The sequence below is a fragment of the Lissotriton vulgaris genome, chromosome 1_1 (assembly GCF_964263255.1).
Source record: "Lissotriton vulgaris chromosome 1_1, aLisVul1.2, whole genome shotgun sequence".
Classification (NCBI taxonomy): domain Eukaryota; kingdom Metazoa; phylum Chordata; class Amphibia; order Caudata; family Salamandridae; genus Lissotriton; species Lissotriton vulgaris.
This window is the reverse complement of record NC_141685.1, coordinates 458,289,204-458,310,657: the sequence shown is the minus strand read 5'-3', so window position 1 is coordinate 458,310,657 and position 21,454 is coordinate 458,289,204. Positions and strand designations below refer to the sequence as shown.

General features: G+C 45.8%; 1 protein-coding gene across 1 annotated transcript in view; it reads right to left on the bottom strand.

Moving 5' to 3' along the window:
- LEPROT (leptin receptor overlapping transcript) overlaps positions 1–19,714 on the bottom strand; it is a 71,849-nt gene extending 52,135 nt beyond the window's left edge. Inside the window, exons 1-2 of the mRNA XM_086953731.1 lie at positions 19,504–19,714; positions 4,410–4,485 (exon numbers count right to left, since the gene is read on the bottom strand). Of these exons, the coding sequence (XP_086809857.1) occupies positions 4,410–4,485; positions 19,504–19,519 (92 nt within the window). The 5' untranslated portion in view covers positions 19,520–19,714. The remainder of the gene's footprint in view (positions 1–4,409; positions 4,486–19,503) is intronic.
- Positions 19,715–21,454: the final 1,740 nt, after the last annotated feature.

Sequence of the window (21,454 nt, the reverse complement as noted above, 5' to 3'; positions counted from 1 at the left end):
CATTCGCCGTGGTATGGGCCCTCAAGAAACTCCCGCCCTATCTCTTCGGTACCCATTTCCGGGTACAAACAGACCACCGAACCCTGCAATGGCTGATGCAAATGCGGGGGGAGAATCCAAAACTGTTGCGATGGTCCAGCTCTCTGCAGGGGATGGACTTCACTGTGGAGCATCGTCCTGGCCAGGACCACGCCAACGCAGATGGCCTGTCACGCTTTTTCTGCCTCGGCGAGGAGAGTACCCAAGAGGATGGGTAACTCTCCCTGCCTTCAGCTGGGGGGGACGCATGTTGGACAGACCTCGTGGAAGGTCCGCTCCCTCCCCGCACGACAGGGCCAGGACCCCGGCTCTCCCTGTATTCCCAGCAAGCACCATTCCGGCAACCCACGGAGGCAACCCACAACCCGTCCCCAACGGGACTCCAGCTCCCGAACACCCCAGTATCGGCTGGCCCGGGCCCCCGACAGCACCATTGCTCCGGCCCAGCCGCCATCTTTGGACACTGCATCACGCGGCCGCGTGGCCTCGGCTCGACCCCAACCCTGGGCCTGGCCAGGCCCTGACATCGAGGCACCACCATCCTCCCAGGAGGTGAAGAGACCACTTGGCAGGTCAATGGGAGAAGGAGTGTCAACGGCTCTCCCCTGCCAGGTGTCGATCGCCCCGGCCTCCCCGGGCGCTGGCTCCACCCCCCTGCTGGGTGTCTGGACTCCCTCATCCCGGACCTCCCGACCTCCAAGCGCGAGGGTCCGGACATCAAAGGAGACCAGACCTATAACTGGGGCAGCTCCAGAGCAGGAAGGCAGTTGTATCCTGGAGTCGAGAGACACCGAGAAGAACTCATCCTTGACGGACTGCTGGCGCTGCCGCAGCCCTGCCTTGTGAACCCATCTCTGAAGCCTGCTGGCGCTGCCGCGGCCCTCTGCAACGTGAACCATCATCCTAGCCTGCTGGCGCTGCCGCGGCCCTCCTCGTTGTGAAGCATTCATCCTGGCCTGCTGGCGCTGCCGCGGCCCTCCTTGCTGTGAACCATCCTCCTAGCCTGCTGGCGCTGCCGCGGCCCTCCTCGTTGTGAACCATCGTCCAAGCCTGCTGGCGCTGCCGCGGCCTCCTTGCCGAGAACTATCATCCTAGCCTGCTGGCGCTGCCGCGGCCCGACCTTGCAGACCCCTAAGCTCGAGGATTGTGAGCTTCTTCTTGCCGCCCCTGTACCAGACCGGTACCAAGACTGTCCCGCTACCCCTTTCCCTACAGAGACTAGAATTGGGAGGATCCTCGTGTCCTGATCCCACTGTATCGTTGATAACCTTGCCTCAAGAACCTTATATAAAGTGTGTAGACCTTAACCTTGTGTGGTGTCCATCTGTGGGGGGGAAGTTACTTGTCTGTACGATCGCTGGAGACGGCCCTCACCGGAGGCCTCTCCCCCTGTCCTCGGCCGACCCTCCGGGTCCCCGTCTAACAGGTGTACGCATTATTCACACATTCAAACTCTAATACACTTGTGCATTCTTCCACAAATGCGCACAGACACGCACTTACACGAGTGCACATGCACAAATACACACGTACATTTTGGTTTATGATTGCATAGATGAGCAGGAGAATGAGTTGCTGACATTTGTTGCATATTGACACCAGCCCTTCAAGGCCTTTTGCACACTATCTCTCTCTTTCACACACTTACCCTCACACATGCACGCACCACTTTCAACACATTGCCACAGATACAAACATATGCATTCTGACATTCACTTGTTTTCACTCACACATGCAGTAAACATTGTCTCTGGTCCATGATTGCTACAGAGGGCATGATGAAAAAATCCTTGCAGATCAACGAACTAGAGTGGCACATACATTTTCATGCCTTGTGGATCCATGCATATGCACACTCATTCACATGTGCACAATGATACACACTCATGAACGTTCATTCACACAATGATCATGCACACACACCCGTGCACACTCATGTGCACACGCGCACACACACCTACAAACACACACACCATCACTCCGGGAGCTCCTAATTGAATGTGAGCATTGCATGTCAGCAATACACACGTGCACACACACACACACACACACCTACAAAACACACACCATCACTCAGGGAGCTCCTAATTGTCAGAAAGCTCTTTAATGACTGGAACTTAAGGCAGGGTTTTTGGTCCTTTGATAAGAAGGTTAGTTATTATTAATCATTTTTACTGTTTGCGAGAGATTAAGCTATTGGCATTGTAAATGGCAATGCCATTTATTTATCTGTTTTCAAAACCAACACATAAATAAAAAAATTGTCATTTACAATGCCAATAGCTCTAACTTTTACAAAGGTGAAACCGTTGCATTATAAATGCTTGTTACATTTTACCATTAGTTGGCAAGCACACTGACAAACCATTTAACACGCCAGGTGAGGTTGAGTGCAGAGCGTCACTTTCAACGAGGGGTGTGCATGAGGACGAGAGAAGAGAAGCGACAACCCTGACCCATAGACCCCCTTTTCAAGGGCATTCATCCGCTGCTGTGTCCCATTCCCAAGCAGGGGCTGTGCTGTGCTTGCCCGGTGTGTGCATGGGCTATCAGAACACCTGTGCGCTTCCAAGCACCTAACACCGCCGACTGCTCTCATGTGGCCCTGAGGTGACATGTCTAGGGCACTACACAAGCCCCCCTCCCCTTCCTAAATAAACACACAGCACTGGACGTGCACTGCAGGGTGCTCCGTGGCTAGCACGGGGAGGTCACTTGATCCAGAGGACCGAATGATGGCCTGGATTTAAGCATTCTGTTTATATGTTACAAAAAAAGTCCTCTTCGATTAAAATCCGCAATTTTAAATTGTAAAAGTGAGGTCTCTGACAAACAGATAATGGTCTGTCTTGAAGTTTTGTTTAAAAAACATTTTTGGAGGGTCACAGCAGTTAATTGATTATTATGCTAGTGAGTTTGTAGCTAAACGCCTTAGAATGTTCTGAATTGTTAAAGAAATCCGTAAAAGAAATCAACTATTGCAGATAGCTAGTGCGAGCGTTCATCACGTTGTTCTTTTGCAGATTATTGTAACATTAATATCTGTCTGGGAACCCCTGAAGCAGGTAGGTTCGAGGGGAATGGGCACGGTCAGTCAGCAGTGCTTGACCTTCACCTCACAGCTGACTGACCATTTACTGTCACTGTGCACATCACATGCCAGGCTCATTTACTGACGCCCCTATTGGCCAGAAGGGGGCCCGGCCATGCAAACCAACCACCTCCTCGGGCACCAATCAGGCAGCCCGGACTATTCCCATCCGAAGAGGGACTTTGCCACCAATGCATTTCTCGCTAGCTTCCCACCGCTGTACCGGACTGCTCGCTCCGTCTGCGTCACCACGCCTCATGAATAGTTAATCAAACTGGGAGCGGGTGGTAGCTTCGCGGCGGCAGTGAGGAAAATGGTTGCAAGATGGCGATGTTGAAAGAAGAGCAGAGCTATGGACTGTCCTGCGGGAGGGTGAAAGGCAGCAGTAAGGTGCTTGTCTTCACGTTAAACTAACCGACAGCGCCCTGAGGGCCTTCGAGGGCTATCAGACCACCTACACCCAGTATTCCTTGATTTTCCAACGACTTGGGTGGCTAAACCTTTATAAAAAAAATGTTTTGAAAGCAGCTCTCCATACAGTGCTTCTTTGCTACCGCCCTGTCTCCTTTTGGGACTGCCCACCTGGACTGGATCCTTTGCTTCAAGGCTTGTTTATATAACAAGCCTCCTTTAGATAAGAAATTGCTTCACGACAGCCGTGAAGCAAAGGATCCAGTCCGGATGGGCCGGCTTAAAAGGAGAAAGGGCAGTAACAAAGAAGCCTCATTTTCAATTGGAGGCCACCGTTTACCGTAAACGATGACGCCATCCAATGAAAATGAGGGGCGGGGCTTCAAGCCCCCTTCTGAAATCTCCTCTCTCACAATATATCTTGCAGAGCGTGCAGCACATGCGTGCTGCAACACTTGGCCAGACCTAAAACCTGCTTTCTGAATACACTGAATCCAAGGCATAACTTTTTTTATGTGTGATGCAGCAGATTTGGGATATAAAATAATCCCAAACGTTGCAAAGTAAGCAATCCAGAAATGGCAGAATGAAACACCAACCAGCCAAAAGATTGAGGTGAGAGGAATACTCCTCTGAGCAGAGTCAAGGCCCACTTGGTGTATATTTTAAAATAACTACTATCAAAATAACACATTTCAGATACACAAAAAACATAATAAAGCCAAGACATGAAGAACAAACATTTTGTAATAGAAAAACACATTTATAAAAAAGTGCCTGGAACAGAGGTTTACAAATGTTTATTTGTTAAACACAAGTATTTGATAACGTACTTGTTTATGTGATCTAAACCACAAAAAAATCATACCCATAATTCTGCAAAACACAGCCGAGCATCAGGAACGTTAGACCTATGGCTCCACTGAAGGATAAGGCAACAAGAGCTAGACAGAAGGAAATCAAAACATGGTTCTCATGAAAATGATACAGTGCATGAGCCATACATTTGAACAAAATTAACAACGTTCCAACAACTAATGTGTACTTTTAAGACAAAAAGCATCACTGTAACAGTAAATCCAATAAACGACCCCAATGCAGTTTCCTGCGCAGGTGGTTCTGCGCTCAGGGTAACCAAGCACCACCTACATTGTTGGAAATCAGGCCTCCTGGAAATCTAGACAAATATCCCCTAGTGGTGGCCTGAAAGGACTTCTTATCACATTCACATCTAACCGATGATTTGAGAATCTTTTTGTGTATAGCCATTTTTCTGCACTATGTCAAATACTAAAATGAAAGATGCCAGAGTGTTGTACAATCCGTGACATTTTCCTACAGCTTACCTTTCTAAACATAGCTTGCAAATATTTCTGTTGCTAGTTCCGGTAAAAGGTTATGTCGAGAAACCTATGTAGTCTTTAGGTCTCTGGGAGAGTAAAACAGTGGTTATCAATCGTGCAGCAAGTGCAGTGCAACCTGGGCCCAGGGATTTGAGGCACCCATTGATCTGCTTTTATGGCTGTCTTTTGCCGTTCACACAACAGTTGGGCACGAGCGTCCAATTAAACTTTGCTTGTATTAACTCCATGCGCGCTAGCGGAATTCCGCTCCTGCGCTGAGTTTTCGTAAATCGCACTTTACGTGACGAGCTGGGCTCGTCATCAGCGTGCGAGGAGGCTACGCCATGACGAGCCCAGCTCGTCATCAACGTCGAAGGGGTTAAGGCCCATGGTACCCTTGCTATGCCATTGTGTTAAAGACACACTGGCTCTTGTACACCGAAACCTGGAGGAAGATCCACAAACGCCGACACATATGCATGGGCAATCATACCTTGAACCTCATGGCTCATAGTACTCAGGGCAGCATGGCTCATCTTTGACCGGAGAAAAAGGATTTTATATTCCAGTGGGGTGATCAGCCCTTTAGGCACTCTAAAGATGTGTAGCCATCTCTGTACCCTAGGAATTGGATCAGGAAACAACACTGACAAAATAGGGTCCTAATCCACATGGAAATATGAGAGGTCACTGCGAGTCGACAACCTGGACCAAGCCTTCGGTTGACTGTATCGGACAGGACTTCAGATAAGGGTCAGGATTAATTACAGCTCCTACCTCTGGAACTTTCTTGCGGAGGTAATCAGTAAGGTATTGCCCTAAAAGAGGTCAATAAAACATTTCATAGGCTTAAGTGGTTATTTTTACAGACTTTACTGAATCAAGGACGTCTATTGAAGGCAACAGTGCATTAACCGCTTATCTGTGGTTCTGGAAGCTTTGAAAAAGGCATCCCTCACTGACATTAACTGCCATCGATTTTTAAATGCCCAAGTGGGTGTTCATTCACTCTGTAAGAAAGATGGAAACCAATCACTTCAAAAACCCCATTTCCAAGTCGTCAAAGATCTTTCAAGAAATCACAGGACGTTGTGCATAAACCTGATTCTCTATTCTATTTTATTGACATTGACCCAATGCTCTGCACTACTAGTAACTCTATCTGACTACCTGGACTTTTGCAAATACATTCACCTTCCAGAGCATCCTTACTCAGAACAGAATACCTTTCAAATTCATGCTAATAGGCGATGACACGCGAGGGCTGACAGAGGAAGAGTAAGGTAGAGGATGGGACACACGAGGAGCTACTAATATCATTGCCAATTCCTCCTTCTGATTCTTCAACAGCACCCTGAGCTTGAGTGGGATGGGAAGGGAGAGAAATGTGTTTGGAATCTGGTCCAGCAAATAAAGTTGCATTGTATCCACATCCCCAACCCGCCAAAACATGATTTCAGAATCGCAGAAGCAGGTTATCCTCCTTAGGCATGTGCAAATCCAGTAAAGGATTCTTAAAAGCATAAAAATAATTCGTAAAAGACCTGTGGATGTAACTGGTATACAACTCAGGAAGGGATCATCACTAAAGAGGCCTGCTAACAAATTGTCACTCCTCAGAGGCACTGAAGCCTTCAGAGGTTTGCAGAGCGTTACTCATTAGCAAACGTTGGGGGATGGGGGGTCCTGTCAGCTGTTTTACAACTGCCATAGGATATAACTAACTTTTAATAGGAGGGAAGAGATTTCTGTCACGTTTTAACAGGTTATCATGTCTGCCAATGTCTAAATAAGGCCCCGAGATCCTCTCTGTCCAGGGTCTGTGCAATATAAATAGAAGTGGGTAAGCCAAGAATTAACAAGGTGAGCCGAGCCTAGGCTTGGCTCTTGGAGACTGTGCATGAGCCGAACCCTGAAAATGTTTGCAATATAAATCATACAACATCATCAGGTAAAATATGACATACTCTCTTCAAAATTCAAACATTTTTATGTGGAAGCTTTAAGGTTAATATATCACATTATAGCACTGCGAAGTACTTATTAAAAGTGACAGATTTTAAACATGGACTTAGAACCAACAATTCCTGCCCCAGCTCCCTCATGGTAATAGTACCATCGGTGAACTAAGAAGCAATACAGTTTTCATGTGAGCCCTGTATGTTTGTGGTTCAAATTCTTATAGATGGAGCAACATAATGGTCTATTAAATCAAACAATAGGTTTGGTAAAGCTCGTATTAAAAAAACACAAATTTGAAGATGCTTTCAAATGGGATAGTGAAGAAAAAGGAGGATCTGTAAACTCAAATATCTGCCTAAGATCACACAATTTGGTTAAGTGGGTAAGCTGCTTTCTGGTTTCACTTTGTACAAATCAGCCAATAACTGGATATCTGTTTATCCTGTCTAACCTCAAATATTAAGGCTTTGTTTTTAACTCTTGTGCATGAGGGTACACCAAGGATAGCAGGCATAACCCACATGAAAGCTCGGCTCGTTATGCTCAGGACAAATGTTTTTATAGAGCGCAACTTATCACCGCAAGGTCTCAGGCGCTTGGGCAGAGAAAAACAGTTGAACAGTGCCAAAAAGATGTTCCAGGCAACGGCGAGCATCATTTCGGGAACAGCCAGGTTTTAAGACTTGCACGGAAGAGTTTGTGTTCAGAAATGGATAAAAGGTGAGGGGGTAGTCTATTCCACAGCCGAGGGGCAAGATAAGAAAAAGAGCGGTGGCCATTTCAAGAAGTACGGACACGAGGCTGGATCAGGAATGATTTATTGCTGGATCTTAGTGGTCTATTTGGTGCATACCAGTTAAGCTTCTTTCCGAGGTAATTAGGACCAAAATTATACAAGATGGCGTGCGTGAGACTCAGAATCTTAAAGTGGCTTCTTTGGCGGATGGGGAGCCAATGGAGTTTTTTCAAGGTAAGGGTGGAAGGGGTTCTAGGCGGAAGGTCGAGAGTCAGTCTGGCCGCCGCATTCTGCAGGGTCTGCAGTTTGGAAAGCAGGTTTTTTCTTGAGTCCAAAAAACAGAGCATTGCAGTAATCGAGCCGGCTGATGACCAAGCCCTGCACCAAAGGCTTCCTGGCTTCGATAGGAAGCCATTTGAAGATCTTCCGGAGATTACGCATAATCCCGTAGCAGATGTTGATTACCTGGCTGACATGATTTTTCATGGACAGGGCATGATCTATTGTTAGCCCCAGGTTGCGGATTGCAGGTTTAGGGGGGACAGGAGCCCAGTTCCAGCGGCCTCCATTCATGTGACCAAAATTCCTCGGCCTTACCAAACAGAGAGATGTCAGTTTTACTGCTGTTTAGTTGGAGTTTGTTGCTGCTCATCCAGTTACTTATATCAATCATGCAGTTTTTAAAGGGGAGACGTGTGTCAGAGTAGTCTGGGCCGCATGTAATAAGTAACTGGGTATCGTCAGCGTACGATACGGTTTCGAAGCTGTACGATTTAATAACGTTGGCCAGCGGGGTCAAGTATAGATTTAACAGCATAGGATTTAGGATAGATCCTTGGGGTACCCCCCATGGTGACTGGGCGGCCGCTGGGGCTCAGGGAGTCAACTTGAGCTGTAGTGCAGCGGTCAGTAAGATAGTTACCCAGCCAGGCTTTTCCTCTGATACCTATCTTTTACAATCGATGTTTCAGAATGTTGTGGGAGATGGTATCAAAAGCTGCCGATAGGCCCAGAAGGACCAGAATTGCTGTCTCCCCTTTGTCCAACGTAAGCCTGATATTATCCACAATCTCTAGGACTGCGGTCTCCGTACCGTGGGCAGCATGGAAGCCTGATTGGGACGGATCTAAAATCCTGTGTGCCTCCATAAATATAGTGAGCCACTTGTTCACTAAGTATTCCAATACTTAGTGGTAGTATGGAAATGGGCCAGTAGTTAACCAATAGGATGGGGTCATTTAAAGTTTCTTTTAGGATAGGCCTGACATGGGATGTTTCCATTTTGTTGGTGCCCTGGCTTGATCTAATGAAGAGTTAAAATATTCATGAGTGGATCAGTCAGTAGTGGTATGATTTTGGCGCAAGAGCAGGGAGGGAGGGGATCCGTTGGGGAGCCAGATTTTACTTTGTATAGGCCCTCAGATACATCGGTGATTGTTATCGGATCGAATAGAGTTAAACAAGGTGTGACCGTGTGTGCATCCACGAGGGGTTTCTCCAAGTTTTGTTGGTTAGCTGGGATTGACCTGAATCCATGTTCGGAAAAGAGGAGTAGATTGTTTTAATTTTGTTTTCGAAGAAAATGGACATCGAGCCAAGCCATTCTTGGTTAGGCACGAAGTGAGACTGTTCGGCCCGGGGCGAGGTAAATTCTTTTACTATTTTGTAGAGTTCCTTGCTAGAATGGGCTCAAGGTTTCAACTGGACCTCAAGCTGAGCGAGAGAAAGGCTTGGGCCTGGCTCGAAATTTCAGCAGGTCACCCACCTCAAAATATAAACAAACCAAGGCCATTGTGCTTTTGGACGAATGCTTTGGATTTGCTATTTTATGCTCTCATTTGAACTGCTTCTGGTACAAAAGCAGTACTCGGGCCTGTCTCCTTGCAACAGTGAATGGTATAATTGCCTTGCTAAATGCAGATTAGAGTATTTTATCAAGAAGGTTGAGCAAGGTGATATATCATCCATCAGAAATTCTTACAAGGCAGGACAATGCAAGAGCGAGTGCAGCTGCTGATAGGTTCTATAGATCTGGCAACCGTACATGAAGCACCGCCGGCGATAATGGTGTTTAACGCAGTAAACGATTTTGGCCAGGTGCAGTGTCAATATTTATGGGCTTGTTTAATAGAATTTCGAGTTCCGGGGAATTTTATTAAAGCGATCAAGGTTCTTTATGCTAAGAACTCAGCCAGGGTGTTTGTCAATGTGGCTTTAACAGGTAAATTTAAGATCAGTAGGGGCGGCAAGCGGGATTGCCAGCTATCCCCCTCTTCTTTTTAAGGCTTTTGCTCACAAGCTAAGAGAAGAACCGGCCATCTCATGGCATGTTATTAATCAGGACAATACTGAGTTAATGCTCTGGAATCAGGACCTGCTAAGGACCTGCTAAGTAACCTGGTCAAAAAAGAAATAATGTATCTGGGAGTTAGGGTATACCGAAATTTGGATGTGATTTTAGATAACAATTTTTTATAAAGTGTTTAGCAAGATTAAGGCTATTCTCCAAAGGAGGCAAAATCTATCCTTGACTAATTATGGCAGAGTCGATCAAATAAATATTTTACCAAGAGTTTCCTTTCTGTGCAACTGTATTCCTCTGATTTGACAAAAAATGCATCCAGAAAATACAGTGGGATATTGTGAGAAGTTGGCCTGGTATATGATGTCCACTTATAAAAGTGGGCACCCTGCACCAGTCCAGACAACCCTTATGGTGATTTAAGAAATCTTAGACAACCTTAGAAATCTCTCTAAGTGATAGCTGTACAGAACAGCCTTCGGGAGTAGTCCAGAAGGAGTGTAAAGCCGCTTGTATTACCAGAATGCAATCTTATAGTATAGATTAAGTGAAAAAGAACCACACAAGGTATTTATAAACGTATGTATTTATTATATAATATTCTCTAACACATATAAGTATCTCCTACCCAGACATATGCACAAAGCACACAATACTTTGCAAAGAAAAACAGTAAATAGCACAGAATATCGACCCCACAGGGGGACCAAACCATATACTAAAAAAATGTATAAGAACTACGATTCGGATCAAAACAATGTTGAGAGGACGTACAAGTGCTGGGGACCAAAGGAACCACCCAAGTTGAGTGACAAGGAACCCCCCCAGAGAGCGTGTGCAGTGTGGAACCATGACCGGGTGCTCTATATAAGTCTATGTGTAAGTCGCTGTTGGATTTTTAAAGATTAAGGACCCTTCCCAGTGGACCCTGAAGAAACCCTGTGGAAGACAGAAGGTTGGAGAGCCACCCCACCCGCGGATACCTTAGTACCAACGTTACTTACACCAGGGAAGCCGGGTGCATACGTGTGAAGTGGTGTCGGAAACCGCTGTCGAACCCAATGGAGGACTTTGGTAAAGTGCCGCTGCAAAAGAAGGAGAAAGTGTTCGGTGGAATCCGAAGGTGGATGCGAGTTGAGGGCTGCCTGCAAGCAGGGGGGACAGAGTCTATGCCACTCAGGAGTGGCCAGGAGACTTGGAAGACGAATGCCCTCCGAATTCGGGTGTTTTAGGAAAGTTGTCGATGACCTTGACTATGTTGCTGTGAGGACAAGGCGATGCTGAGGGAGACTAGGAGTCATGCACGAGCTCTCCCACGAAGGGTGTCGAGTGCGGAGGAGTCGGTTTCCCGTTGGAGCACCAACAAACCTTGGCTAATGCAACTAACGCAAGAGCTGAGAAAGGAGCAACGTCAGGACCAGCAAGGTCCAGGGGACTCACCACAAGAAGGGGTGTCAGGGCAGGCCTCGAGCAATCAGGGGAGCCCAAGAGAAGCAAAGATGACCCTCAAATGGACCCACAGGCCGGAGTTGCAAGAGGACCACAAGCAGCTCACCAAAAGATGCAGGCCACGATGCGGTGTGGCCAAACATTCTGGTCACTGGAGATGCTTGAGGTTAGGGCTACTTGGAGCCTGAAGATGTTCTTAGAAGGAAGCAAACAAGCCTTTGCAACTTCAAGTTGATGCAGTGCACAGGGGTTCAGTTATTGCAGCCCCCACAAGTGATACTGGCCTCAAACTCGGTGAGAGGGCACGGCACGCCTTGGGAGCTGTGCATAACTACCACCTGTGTTGCCGAACCTTACGAGGTCTGGAGGAGTTCAGGATCAGCAGACCGGTAAACTTATTTGCGATGCCTGTGAATGCAGGGATGTGACTCCTTCACTTCAAGGGAGATTCCTTTAGGTGTCTGATGTTCACAGGCCTTGAAAGGTTCCTTTATGGTGCACAGGCACAGCCGATAGAGTAGACTGGAAGAGAGACGAAGTCGAGCCCAAACGAAGTCCAGAGAGCCCAGACGGTAGAAGAAGTGGTGTCTGATCTGAATCTTGTCCCACAACGAATCTAGGGACCCACCTACAGGTAAGCCCTTAAGTACCCTAGGGAAATAATTAGAACGATTCAGGGGACCCTCCCAGGGCAGGGTCTGGACAGTGGAGAGGTTACTCCCATGTCCTTTGTCCAGTTTTGCTTCAAAGCGGGAGCTACTGGTTTGAACTGGACTATGCATGGGGACACCGAAAGTGTCCCTCATGAAGGCTGAGTGGCTCTGGCAAGCCCACCCACCCTGCCCCAATACACTAAATCCTGTCTGGGAGGTGGTCACACCTCCCTGTGACAGGATACCTATTGTTCTGCCTTACCCTGCTCAAGTTTTGTTCAGCAGCAGCAGGACAGAATCGTGTCTCTGGTCGGCACCAACCATTTTGTGCTGTCTGGGTCTGGAAGACTGGTACGGTGGCATGAAGAGCCTAACGGAGGGCTCTTCTAGTGCTTGGAATCATACCTCCAATAATGTTTACAGTGTGGGGGTATGATTCCAACATGTTTGATACCAAACATGATAAGATTCGTTGCAGCCAGTTTCGAGATGATCATCGCGTAATTACGCTGTGCCCTTGTATATGGTATATGGCTGCTTTACTGACAACCCGGAAGAATGGACTCTGTAGGCTGTAGGGGTGTCCTGCTCATGCAGGGGCACCCTCTCACTTAGAACCAAGCACCCTGCCTTCAGGATTGCAAAGGCCTGCTATAAGGGTAATTTATAGGTTTGATCTTCCTGCAGCTCTCCGTCTGGAGCCCTGTCTCCAGAGGTTTCGGAAATCTTTAAAGACATTCCTTTTTCCACGAGGAATATGAGTCCGCTGTCTGAGGATCTTGGAAGCTAGCTGAGTGTATTAGCGCTGGGACGCTCCTGGGCAGCCATGCGCTTAACAAATCTAATTTCATTTCATTTCATTTCAAATGCAGTGACCCTAGATATAGGAAACCTATATCTTTAGTAAGTGGTGCTAGCACCAGCGTACACAGGCTGCAATGGCAGGCATGTAGTTCCATTTGTAATGGTCTCCCATTGGTGGCATTATCCATGCTTCAGCCCAAGGGAGACCTCTGGGATACCTATGCCCTGGGTACCTTAGTACCATGGGCGAGAGACTTATAAGGGTACCCCTGTATCTAATCTGGGATGTACCTAAGTACTGAACATACCAAGTTATGGAGAGAGCAGATAGACTGGAGTCCTGATTAGCAGATTCCCAGTCAGACTAGTCAGTAATAGCTTAGCACCAGGCAAAAAGTGGGGGTAACCATGCAGAAGGATCCTACCATCCTACAGATATTTACAGTTCTATACGGGCTTTCAAAGAGGCCAGGATTCCTTGGAAACAATATTATGAAGTAAACTAAGGAAAGGAGGTCTGCAACTCCCAGATGTTCAATTGTATTGCACAGCATTTCAGTTTGTCATTGAGGTTTTTGTTAAACTTCCAGGAGGGAGGGAAAGACTGATAAAGCACAGATATTTAAGGCTACCAGGGGGTAGAGAAAGGATTCCTCTACAAGTTTGTAGACACAAAGTACTTATACCTAGTATTATACACTATCTCCAATATGTGACCCCCCCCCCACCCGAGTAATCCGGGTTATTTGAAGGATGGACTTTGTTCCCAGCTCTAGATTGTAGGGTTAGAAAGATGAGGCGACTTACGTGAGGGCGTTGAGAGAAGCTAAAGAGAATTACAGGTGGTAAGTGAATTGAATTTAAGTACCTTCATTTACTTCCCTGGACATCAGCCCATAGGGAGGTTTTCGAAGAGACTCAGGATTTTGAGCTTACTTTGATGTCTCTAAAAACAAATAGATAGATCGCTGAATGTGGCAAGCAGAGGATGAAAAATCTTCACCACCTCACAATTTTTGGAAAGGAAGATTGACTGATGCAGATATAGAGGAAGTCTGGCATGCATCTTTTGGTATGTGATATTGTGAAACAGGCTGCATTCAAAAGAAATGATCTGTTTACATTGCATGGGGTATATTGGACACCATATAAATTAGGTAAGCCTCCAAGGAGGCAAGAATCTAGATGTAATAAATGTGATCTTCTAGAGACAGATCATTTTCATAGAGTGCCAAAGAGTTAATGTTTTTTAGGATAATGTTAGTGTGATTCTTACCGAATCGAGGAAAGTTATTTCAGCATGCCCTCTGCTCATTTTCTTTGGATTACAACCAGAAGAGATGGTAGATAAGGAGAGTAGAAAGAAGCGTAAGCTTAGGTTCTACCTAATACTTATGACGTATGACGTATAAACTGTAGAAAATGGGTTGAACCATTGTCTCCTGACCACAGAAAATGGATAGCATGGGGAAAGAACACTTGTATCCTCGACTCGAAATACCACTCTTAACAGAAAAGGAAATGACTGGTTTCCAATCATTGAATGGTTTAGTTCCCGGTCCAATGATTACAACACCTTTACTCTGCTGATGAAGGTTATTATTTGCAGAGAATGAAGGCCCGAGAGCCCAGACACGAGAGCAACCGTTTTCCATCGCTTGGTGGTAGGGCGTACTGGCTATCAGAATTAAGGTGACGAGGGCCCATCTGTCCTGCCCTTACTTCACTGCCCCTTGTAACGTTACGTCGACAACCATTCGCCACCCCAGTATGTTGCTCTTCAGGCCCACTGTGATCTGTTGTTATATTGCCTTTTTCCGTGCACCTCCTTTTGTGTGTGCGTTTTTTGTGCGTCCTGTTATTACAGCCATTACCAACAAGGGAATATTTAATGTATCTCAAAAAGCACTGTTGTCTGGCACCCTCACTTTCACTTCTCTCACAATGTATTCCCTCGTTTCTTTTCGAACCTCGAACGAATGCTGTTTGTAGCAGTGCCCATAAAGTTTTACTTGCTTACTTGAGCCGGCTTTTTCTCTTTTATCGTCACACTGACTGAGTAGGAAATGCTGCCCACATTTAAAGAGACTTTTTTTGCTATTAACGTGTTTTTTTGTTGCTAGAGGCCACTTGAAATGGGTGACATAACTTTTTTTTAATGCTGCCCCTAAATGCCACCCACAATTGTGGGTCTTCATTGCGGTGAACGTAACATGTTTTTCTACACCCCATCTTATTTGCTCATCTGTGTATGCTGAATGATTAAAAGTCTGAGCCTGGGATTGCCCGTATTTCACAACGAGTTTATTTACAGATGGCGATGTGGAGTCAACACTAGACATTCCGCTGAACACCGAGTAATATAGTCCAGCTCTAAAGAGTACTAGGGCGTTTGTTTTAAATAGGAAACAGTTTGTATGATTAAGTGTATGACAGTGTGACAACTTTACAATTAGATTTAAATTATTATTATTATGTTTTACCTGGGGGTTTACCCAGTTAAGGCTGCCTACATAATCGAGCAATGGAAACGAGTCTGTAGGCCTGTGTGCTACTACACCACCCTGACTGGTGCCAAAGGCCTAGGTAAGAAGTTGGCATGCCAATCTACAAAAGTGGTAATCCTATTAGAGACCCCAATAGATTCCTCAAATGTGGGTTCTGGAGGGGACATGCTTAGGTATAAAAAAAGATTTTGTAAAGCTGTTCCTCTAGACAAGCAAATCCTTGAGGTCTATTCTGCGTTATGGGAGTGGGTTAAGTGGTGTTTGGCTCACAGTGTGTTGCTTGCATGCTATTGATTGAGGAAATGAGAGTTCCGACTTTATTTAGCTTTGGCGTTAACCGAGGCCTTTCGATTTCACTAAAATCAATAATAGCTAGGGTGTTTCATCCACCCCATTCATCCATTTACCTGTTATTGTGTCATTCACATTTTACTCCTCACCCTACAGCAGGGTGCAATATATCAGCCCACATTAGCCATTGGCTAACTTCACTGTGATGGACTGCATTTGGTCCTTTTTCATGGAGCACATCCACACGCCTAGCAATTCCCTACAGTATCGGGGAATACTAGGATGACAATGTGTGCTCTTTGAGACGATAAACATATTCTTTTTTGTCATGTTTGATTTACATCGACAAGAACCTGGCAGCTTTCTCAACAATAAAGCTGTAAAAAGTCTGTCAAATCAAAACAATCTCGCACAGCCATCTCAGTGTATTTTGTCTGTGCTTTTTTGGGGGAGGGGAGCGGTACTGCTGGGCAATGAATGGGGGGGATTACAAGTTCATGCTTGTGTAATGGAAGTGCGTTTCCTTCTATTTTTAGGGATATGTTCACTGTGTGCCGTTGTTCCGGAAGAATGAACTTTCGAAGGGGGGAAGAATGAATGCCTGTTGATGCCCTAGGTTAGTGAGTTCACTGCGGGTGTATTTGGAAACTTGTCTTTATTTGTTCTCTAAATGTGCGAAATATTAGCACCAGATGTTATCTTGTTAGTGAGCTGTTATGTGAGTACCCACAATTGTCTGGTTGAGATGTTCATGAGGCTGAAATATGGCATGTGTCATTGGTATGTTTCCTAAGGATGAAAATAGACCTGGGTTTGTGTAAGCATCCGAGTCATTTTCAGTGTTACGTCATAGGGCTGTGTGGACTCTTGGGTGGTGTATGAAGTGTGGCTCAATGGTTAGAGCGGCAGACCCTGATGCAGAGGTCTGGCCTGGGACCAGGGTTCAATTCCCAGCCTCGGCGGGTCTTGGGCTCAAAATTGCACGGACCGGATAATTCTCGCCTCGGGGCCTATTCCAATCATGGAGTCCCACTCTGCAACTCTGGGCAATAGCATGCTTAATCTCCACAACGGCCCCCACAACGCTAAGGATGCCTGGCCTCCACCTTGGGGGTGCCAAGGAGTGGACGCCTCACAGGGAAAGCCAGGATGGGTTCCACAGCGGGGTTCGTACAAGCGCCTTGAGACCCTTGCGTGTGAGTAGTGCGCTATACAAGTATCAATTTACATTTACATGACCGTGGATTCTCACGGTGTACTCCGGTTAGGAGCTTTTACACTGGTAAAGGAGCAGCACTTTGCTGTTGTATACTGTTGTTGCGTCTTACCTTTTTTTATTGTTAATCTCAAAGGTGTTGTACTTGCTATTTATTGTTCCTGTGGTTTGGTTGATGTTTTTAGCGCTTTTTTTTGTTAGAAGGGTATGTCCCAATCTTCGTAGCTTCACTGTCACTATGCCCTGCTAATGTAGCGACAGTTCCATGCAAAAAGAACAATTGATGGACAGCATGCTAAAAATTGTTAAAACGTAAACCCCAGTACTGAGATCTAGTCCTAAATCTATTGTTTTTGGCTCTCCATGCCATTCCAGTTGAAACCCATCCATAAGCAAATCAGTCTTGACCCTGCACCCAATGGGAACAGTCCAGCCGGAACTGCCAAGCCAGGTCCTCCCTGGACTGGAAACGAGCATCCTGGGACAGGTTTTGGGGTATTAGTCTTTCATCAGCCAGGTTAGCTTGACTCCTGTGGCATGGAGGCCAAGATAACCACGTCCGGGATTATGGGAATATCCGTCACACTTGGGTGACAAATGCAAAAAGAACAATTGCTTGACAATGTCAAACATTCACCTCAGTACAGAGATCTGGGCCTAAATCCATCATTTTATTGCTACCCTTGCCATTCCAGTTTTAACAGTCCATCATTTGTGTCTTTTGCAGTGAAGGTTCCATGTATGTATGATATTTTGCTTTGAGTGTTGAGTGTTCTGAATTGTGTGGAACATTTGTTTTTTTGCACTATTATGAGGTACACTCTTTCACAGATTATCAGCACGTTGTATTCATGTAAATATATATTTCTTAACATAAAGAAAGATAAAATGATAAAAAGGGAACAATGGAAACTTAAGTGAAGACTCTGTAGGTGAGAGAAAGGAGGTAGCCTGGAATAGAAGTAGTAAGGTAAAGGGAGAGCAAGCGGTAGAAAGGTATGTGTAAGTATAGTGGACTGGCAACAACATACTGGGGCAGGTTGAAGGTTACTCCACGTAGAGCTTAACATTTGAGTGTTGATTCTTTGTAGTCCAAACCTATTGTGAGCAGACTCCAACATTCTGCTCCTGCCCTAGAGTTTGATTTGCTGCCTTTTGGGTATATATTTCCACGTTTAAAACACTTTTCAGATTTCTGAGTGTGGGGTATCTTCTCACCATTGCTTCTGATGTATCTTTTACATTTTCACTAATTCTGACCAGAACAGAAACAAGCGTTGGCATAGCCAATAGGTCTCGCTTGTGGGACCTTATAAGTATTTAGGTATGCAGCACAATATCCTTGGTGCAACAACATCCACTGTTGCATGGCTAAACACTTATAAGGTCCCAAAAGCGAGACCTATTGGCTATGCCAATGCTTGTTTAAATCCTGCTGTAATGGCTCATTATTAGGTGTACCGGCTTCCTGGTATTCACTTTTTATGCATTTCGGTCTGTACTTATCCATATATTTTTTTTTTTTTGTCACTTGTATTTATCCATATGTTGTGAAAAAATAGATCCGCAACTGGTATATTTTTACATTTATTTAACGTTTATTTAAGGTACACTAGCACTTGGGGGGCTTGATGGCTTTTGGGTGTATACATGATTTCTTTTGGAGTCTTCCAGGGTTGTGCAAAAGAGTAAATTCTGTTTGCAGTACGTGGGTCCATGACTATGGGACATGGAGTAGTCAAATTCAATGGCCCGTGGGAACACAAGAAGGGTAGAGGCTTTAAGGGGCAGATTTACAATAACTGGCGCATCCCCAGGGATGCACCAGTTATTGTGCGCCGCAGCTCCGCCACCCATGGTGCGCCGCACACCATGGGGCAAAAACGCCACAGATGCGTGACGCATCTGTGCCGTAAAGGTGACGCATTGCTGGAGTTGCGTCAAAAGCGCGACGCAGCTGCACCAAGTCTCGGGGGTGCCCTATCCGTCCAATGCTAGCTCAAGCCTTACGCCTGCTTCAAGTAGGCACAGGGTTTTGACACAGCATTGGCCTAAAAGTGACTGAGTGAAATCTCGTAGATTTCACTCAGCCACTTATGCGAGGCGCACCTGCCCCGGAACGCCCACCCTGCGCCGGAACGCCCACATGTGGCGCAGGGCTTTACAACGTGACGCATCTGCCTAGATGCGTCACGTTGTAACTAGGTCACTGGGATGCGCCACATTTACGCCGCCGTTGCATGACGCAAACGTGGCGCAAGTCCAACATAAATCTGCCCCATAGTCTCCCCAATGACATGAGAAAGCTGTCATTTACATGTTTATTTCAATCTCAGTGGGGACTATGACCTATAACAGCTGTTAATGCGCTTACTTCGTCATAGGAAGTGATGTCATATTAGCATAACCTTCACTTCAAAGTATACGTTTCAGTCAACGATGAAATGTAAAACTTTTATACACACACAAACGTGCACAGTAAGTAACGTGCATGTTTCTATAAAAAAAACATACACGTCTATGCACTTGTTTCTCATTGAAAAGCAGCAGTAAATGGTTCAATAAATGAGCCGACAGTAAAAAAAAATGCATTTATAAACACTGCATTTGCTATGATAAAACACAAACGTAGAACTCCAAACATTGTGTTAAGCGTGCATACTCCTGCAAGAGCCAACCACTGAAGACAGAAAAGTTACCTTTCATTCCAGCCATTGTAACGCTTCAGTACATACGAAGGTACAGCCTTTGTTAGCCACAGTATCTCTTCGTTATACAGGAAACAACAGAGGAGAAGATGTCCGTCTCCCGTGACACGCAAAGCACTGGATACTTTCACGTAACCACGTCCGCGGCTAGGCTGTAGCTCTCCGAGTCAGGGGCGAATCCGGCTGTTGTCAAAGAGCGCCCATTGGTTAGAGAGACGCGAAGGGGCTGGGCCATGGGGCATCAACAATAGAGCGGAAGCTGGAGGCCCGTCAGACACAAACTCTACGTCTAAACGAGATTGAGACGCTACTCCCCTCCCTGTAGAGTAGCGTCTATCCGTAATCCATAGCCTTCATATTAAAGGTGGGAGTTGGTAACCAACACACAAGTTAGTAATCAAGTGTAAATATACCATGCTCCTCAGTACCATGCTGTAAATGTAAAGTTTAGATGGGCCAAAATAACACGCACCAAGAGCTCAGCTGTTGCAATGCATTATAATGATATCTGATGTTCTGTAAATATTCCATGACTCATAGATGCCAAGGTTTCAGATTGTTATGTGTGACATTTTCATAATTTAAGAGTAATTATGAGTGACATTTCTTCGACTATGAGTGACATTTTCTTGCAAGCAAAATCAAGCAATTAAGACAAGGAAAACATAAATAAATGCACCCATTTGAGCAACGTGACTGCACCAGCAAAAGCTAATTTTCACAGTATAGCAAGTCTGTGCAACAGTGTAAGATCATGGCTTATTTCACTTTCAAAATTAGTCCGTATCGTTTTTTTGTTGCAGATTTATATAGCGCGAACTCGACCCGAAGGTATTGAAGCGCTTTATATGAGCACCGGTTAGGTTACACATTCAGGCACGAGGAGATTAAGTGATTTGCCCAGAATCCCAGGATGTGGACACGACCCTGAGGCTCGAACCTTGGTTTCCAGCACAAAGTCAGCAGTCTAGCCGACTGACCTATCCTCTCTCATTTGTGTTACACATTACACAAGCAGTTGATTGGAGAGCAGACAAGTGTTTTTTTAGGTCTCCACTAGAGGTGCAGTGCATGCGCTGCGTCGCTTTGCGAGGCATGCAGTATACACTAGCTCTGCCCACTTTCTGGCCATAATTTTGAGTGGCTTCAATTATAAATGCTGTATTCTGATTGATTTTCAGCTTGATAGTCCCGCCTCCTGACTGCCATGTCGTCATTTTTATCCTTCCATTGCTATCAGCCCCATTACTTTTAAAACTCTTTTCTTCCCCTGCCTCCCTTATTCCCTCTTGCAGTCTTTGTATCCTCTTACCCCCCAACTCCCCCTCCACTCCCGTTGGTGCCTTCTTCGACGCCCCCACTTCCATTTAAAATGCCATAGGACTTGTGTAAATACGCGTCCTATTGCATTTGTAAATGCTTGTTTTGTTATCAGATTGGTTGGGGAATGGGCACTTTATTTTGCCTGACCTGTCCATAGTACATGCGCAACAGGGACAATTGGCTGCCTTTTTTTCGCTTGTTCCCATTTCCAGCTCCGGTACGTTATTTGTAGCTGGCATCTCCATGGCTTACTATCCCCACCCCCTCACAACACTAAGCCCGCCCCCACCACCACTCCCTCGCTCAAGATTTAAGGACCTTTTATTTACTTTGCGCACTGCTTGTGCACGTGACTTATTTCCTTTTGCAGTGCCCCCACCCACAATGGTTTACCCGACCCCCTTCACAACACTGAGCTCCTACTCAACAACCGCCTTTGTCACGTTCTTGCGCGCAGCCAGCCATAGACGAGGGGGGACAGGAAAAATCTGTAAACTTCCCCCGGACTCGGGTAAGATAAGCACTCCCAATATTTTAACTCAAAATTTATGGGGAAGGTGTGTGATATTTGTAGTGCTGTTAGCACTCTAGTGGACGCACGTTGCACGCATCCCTACAT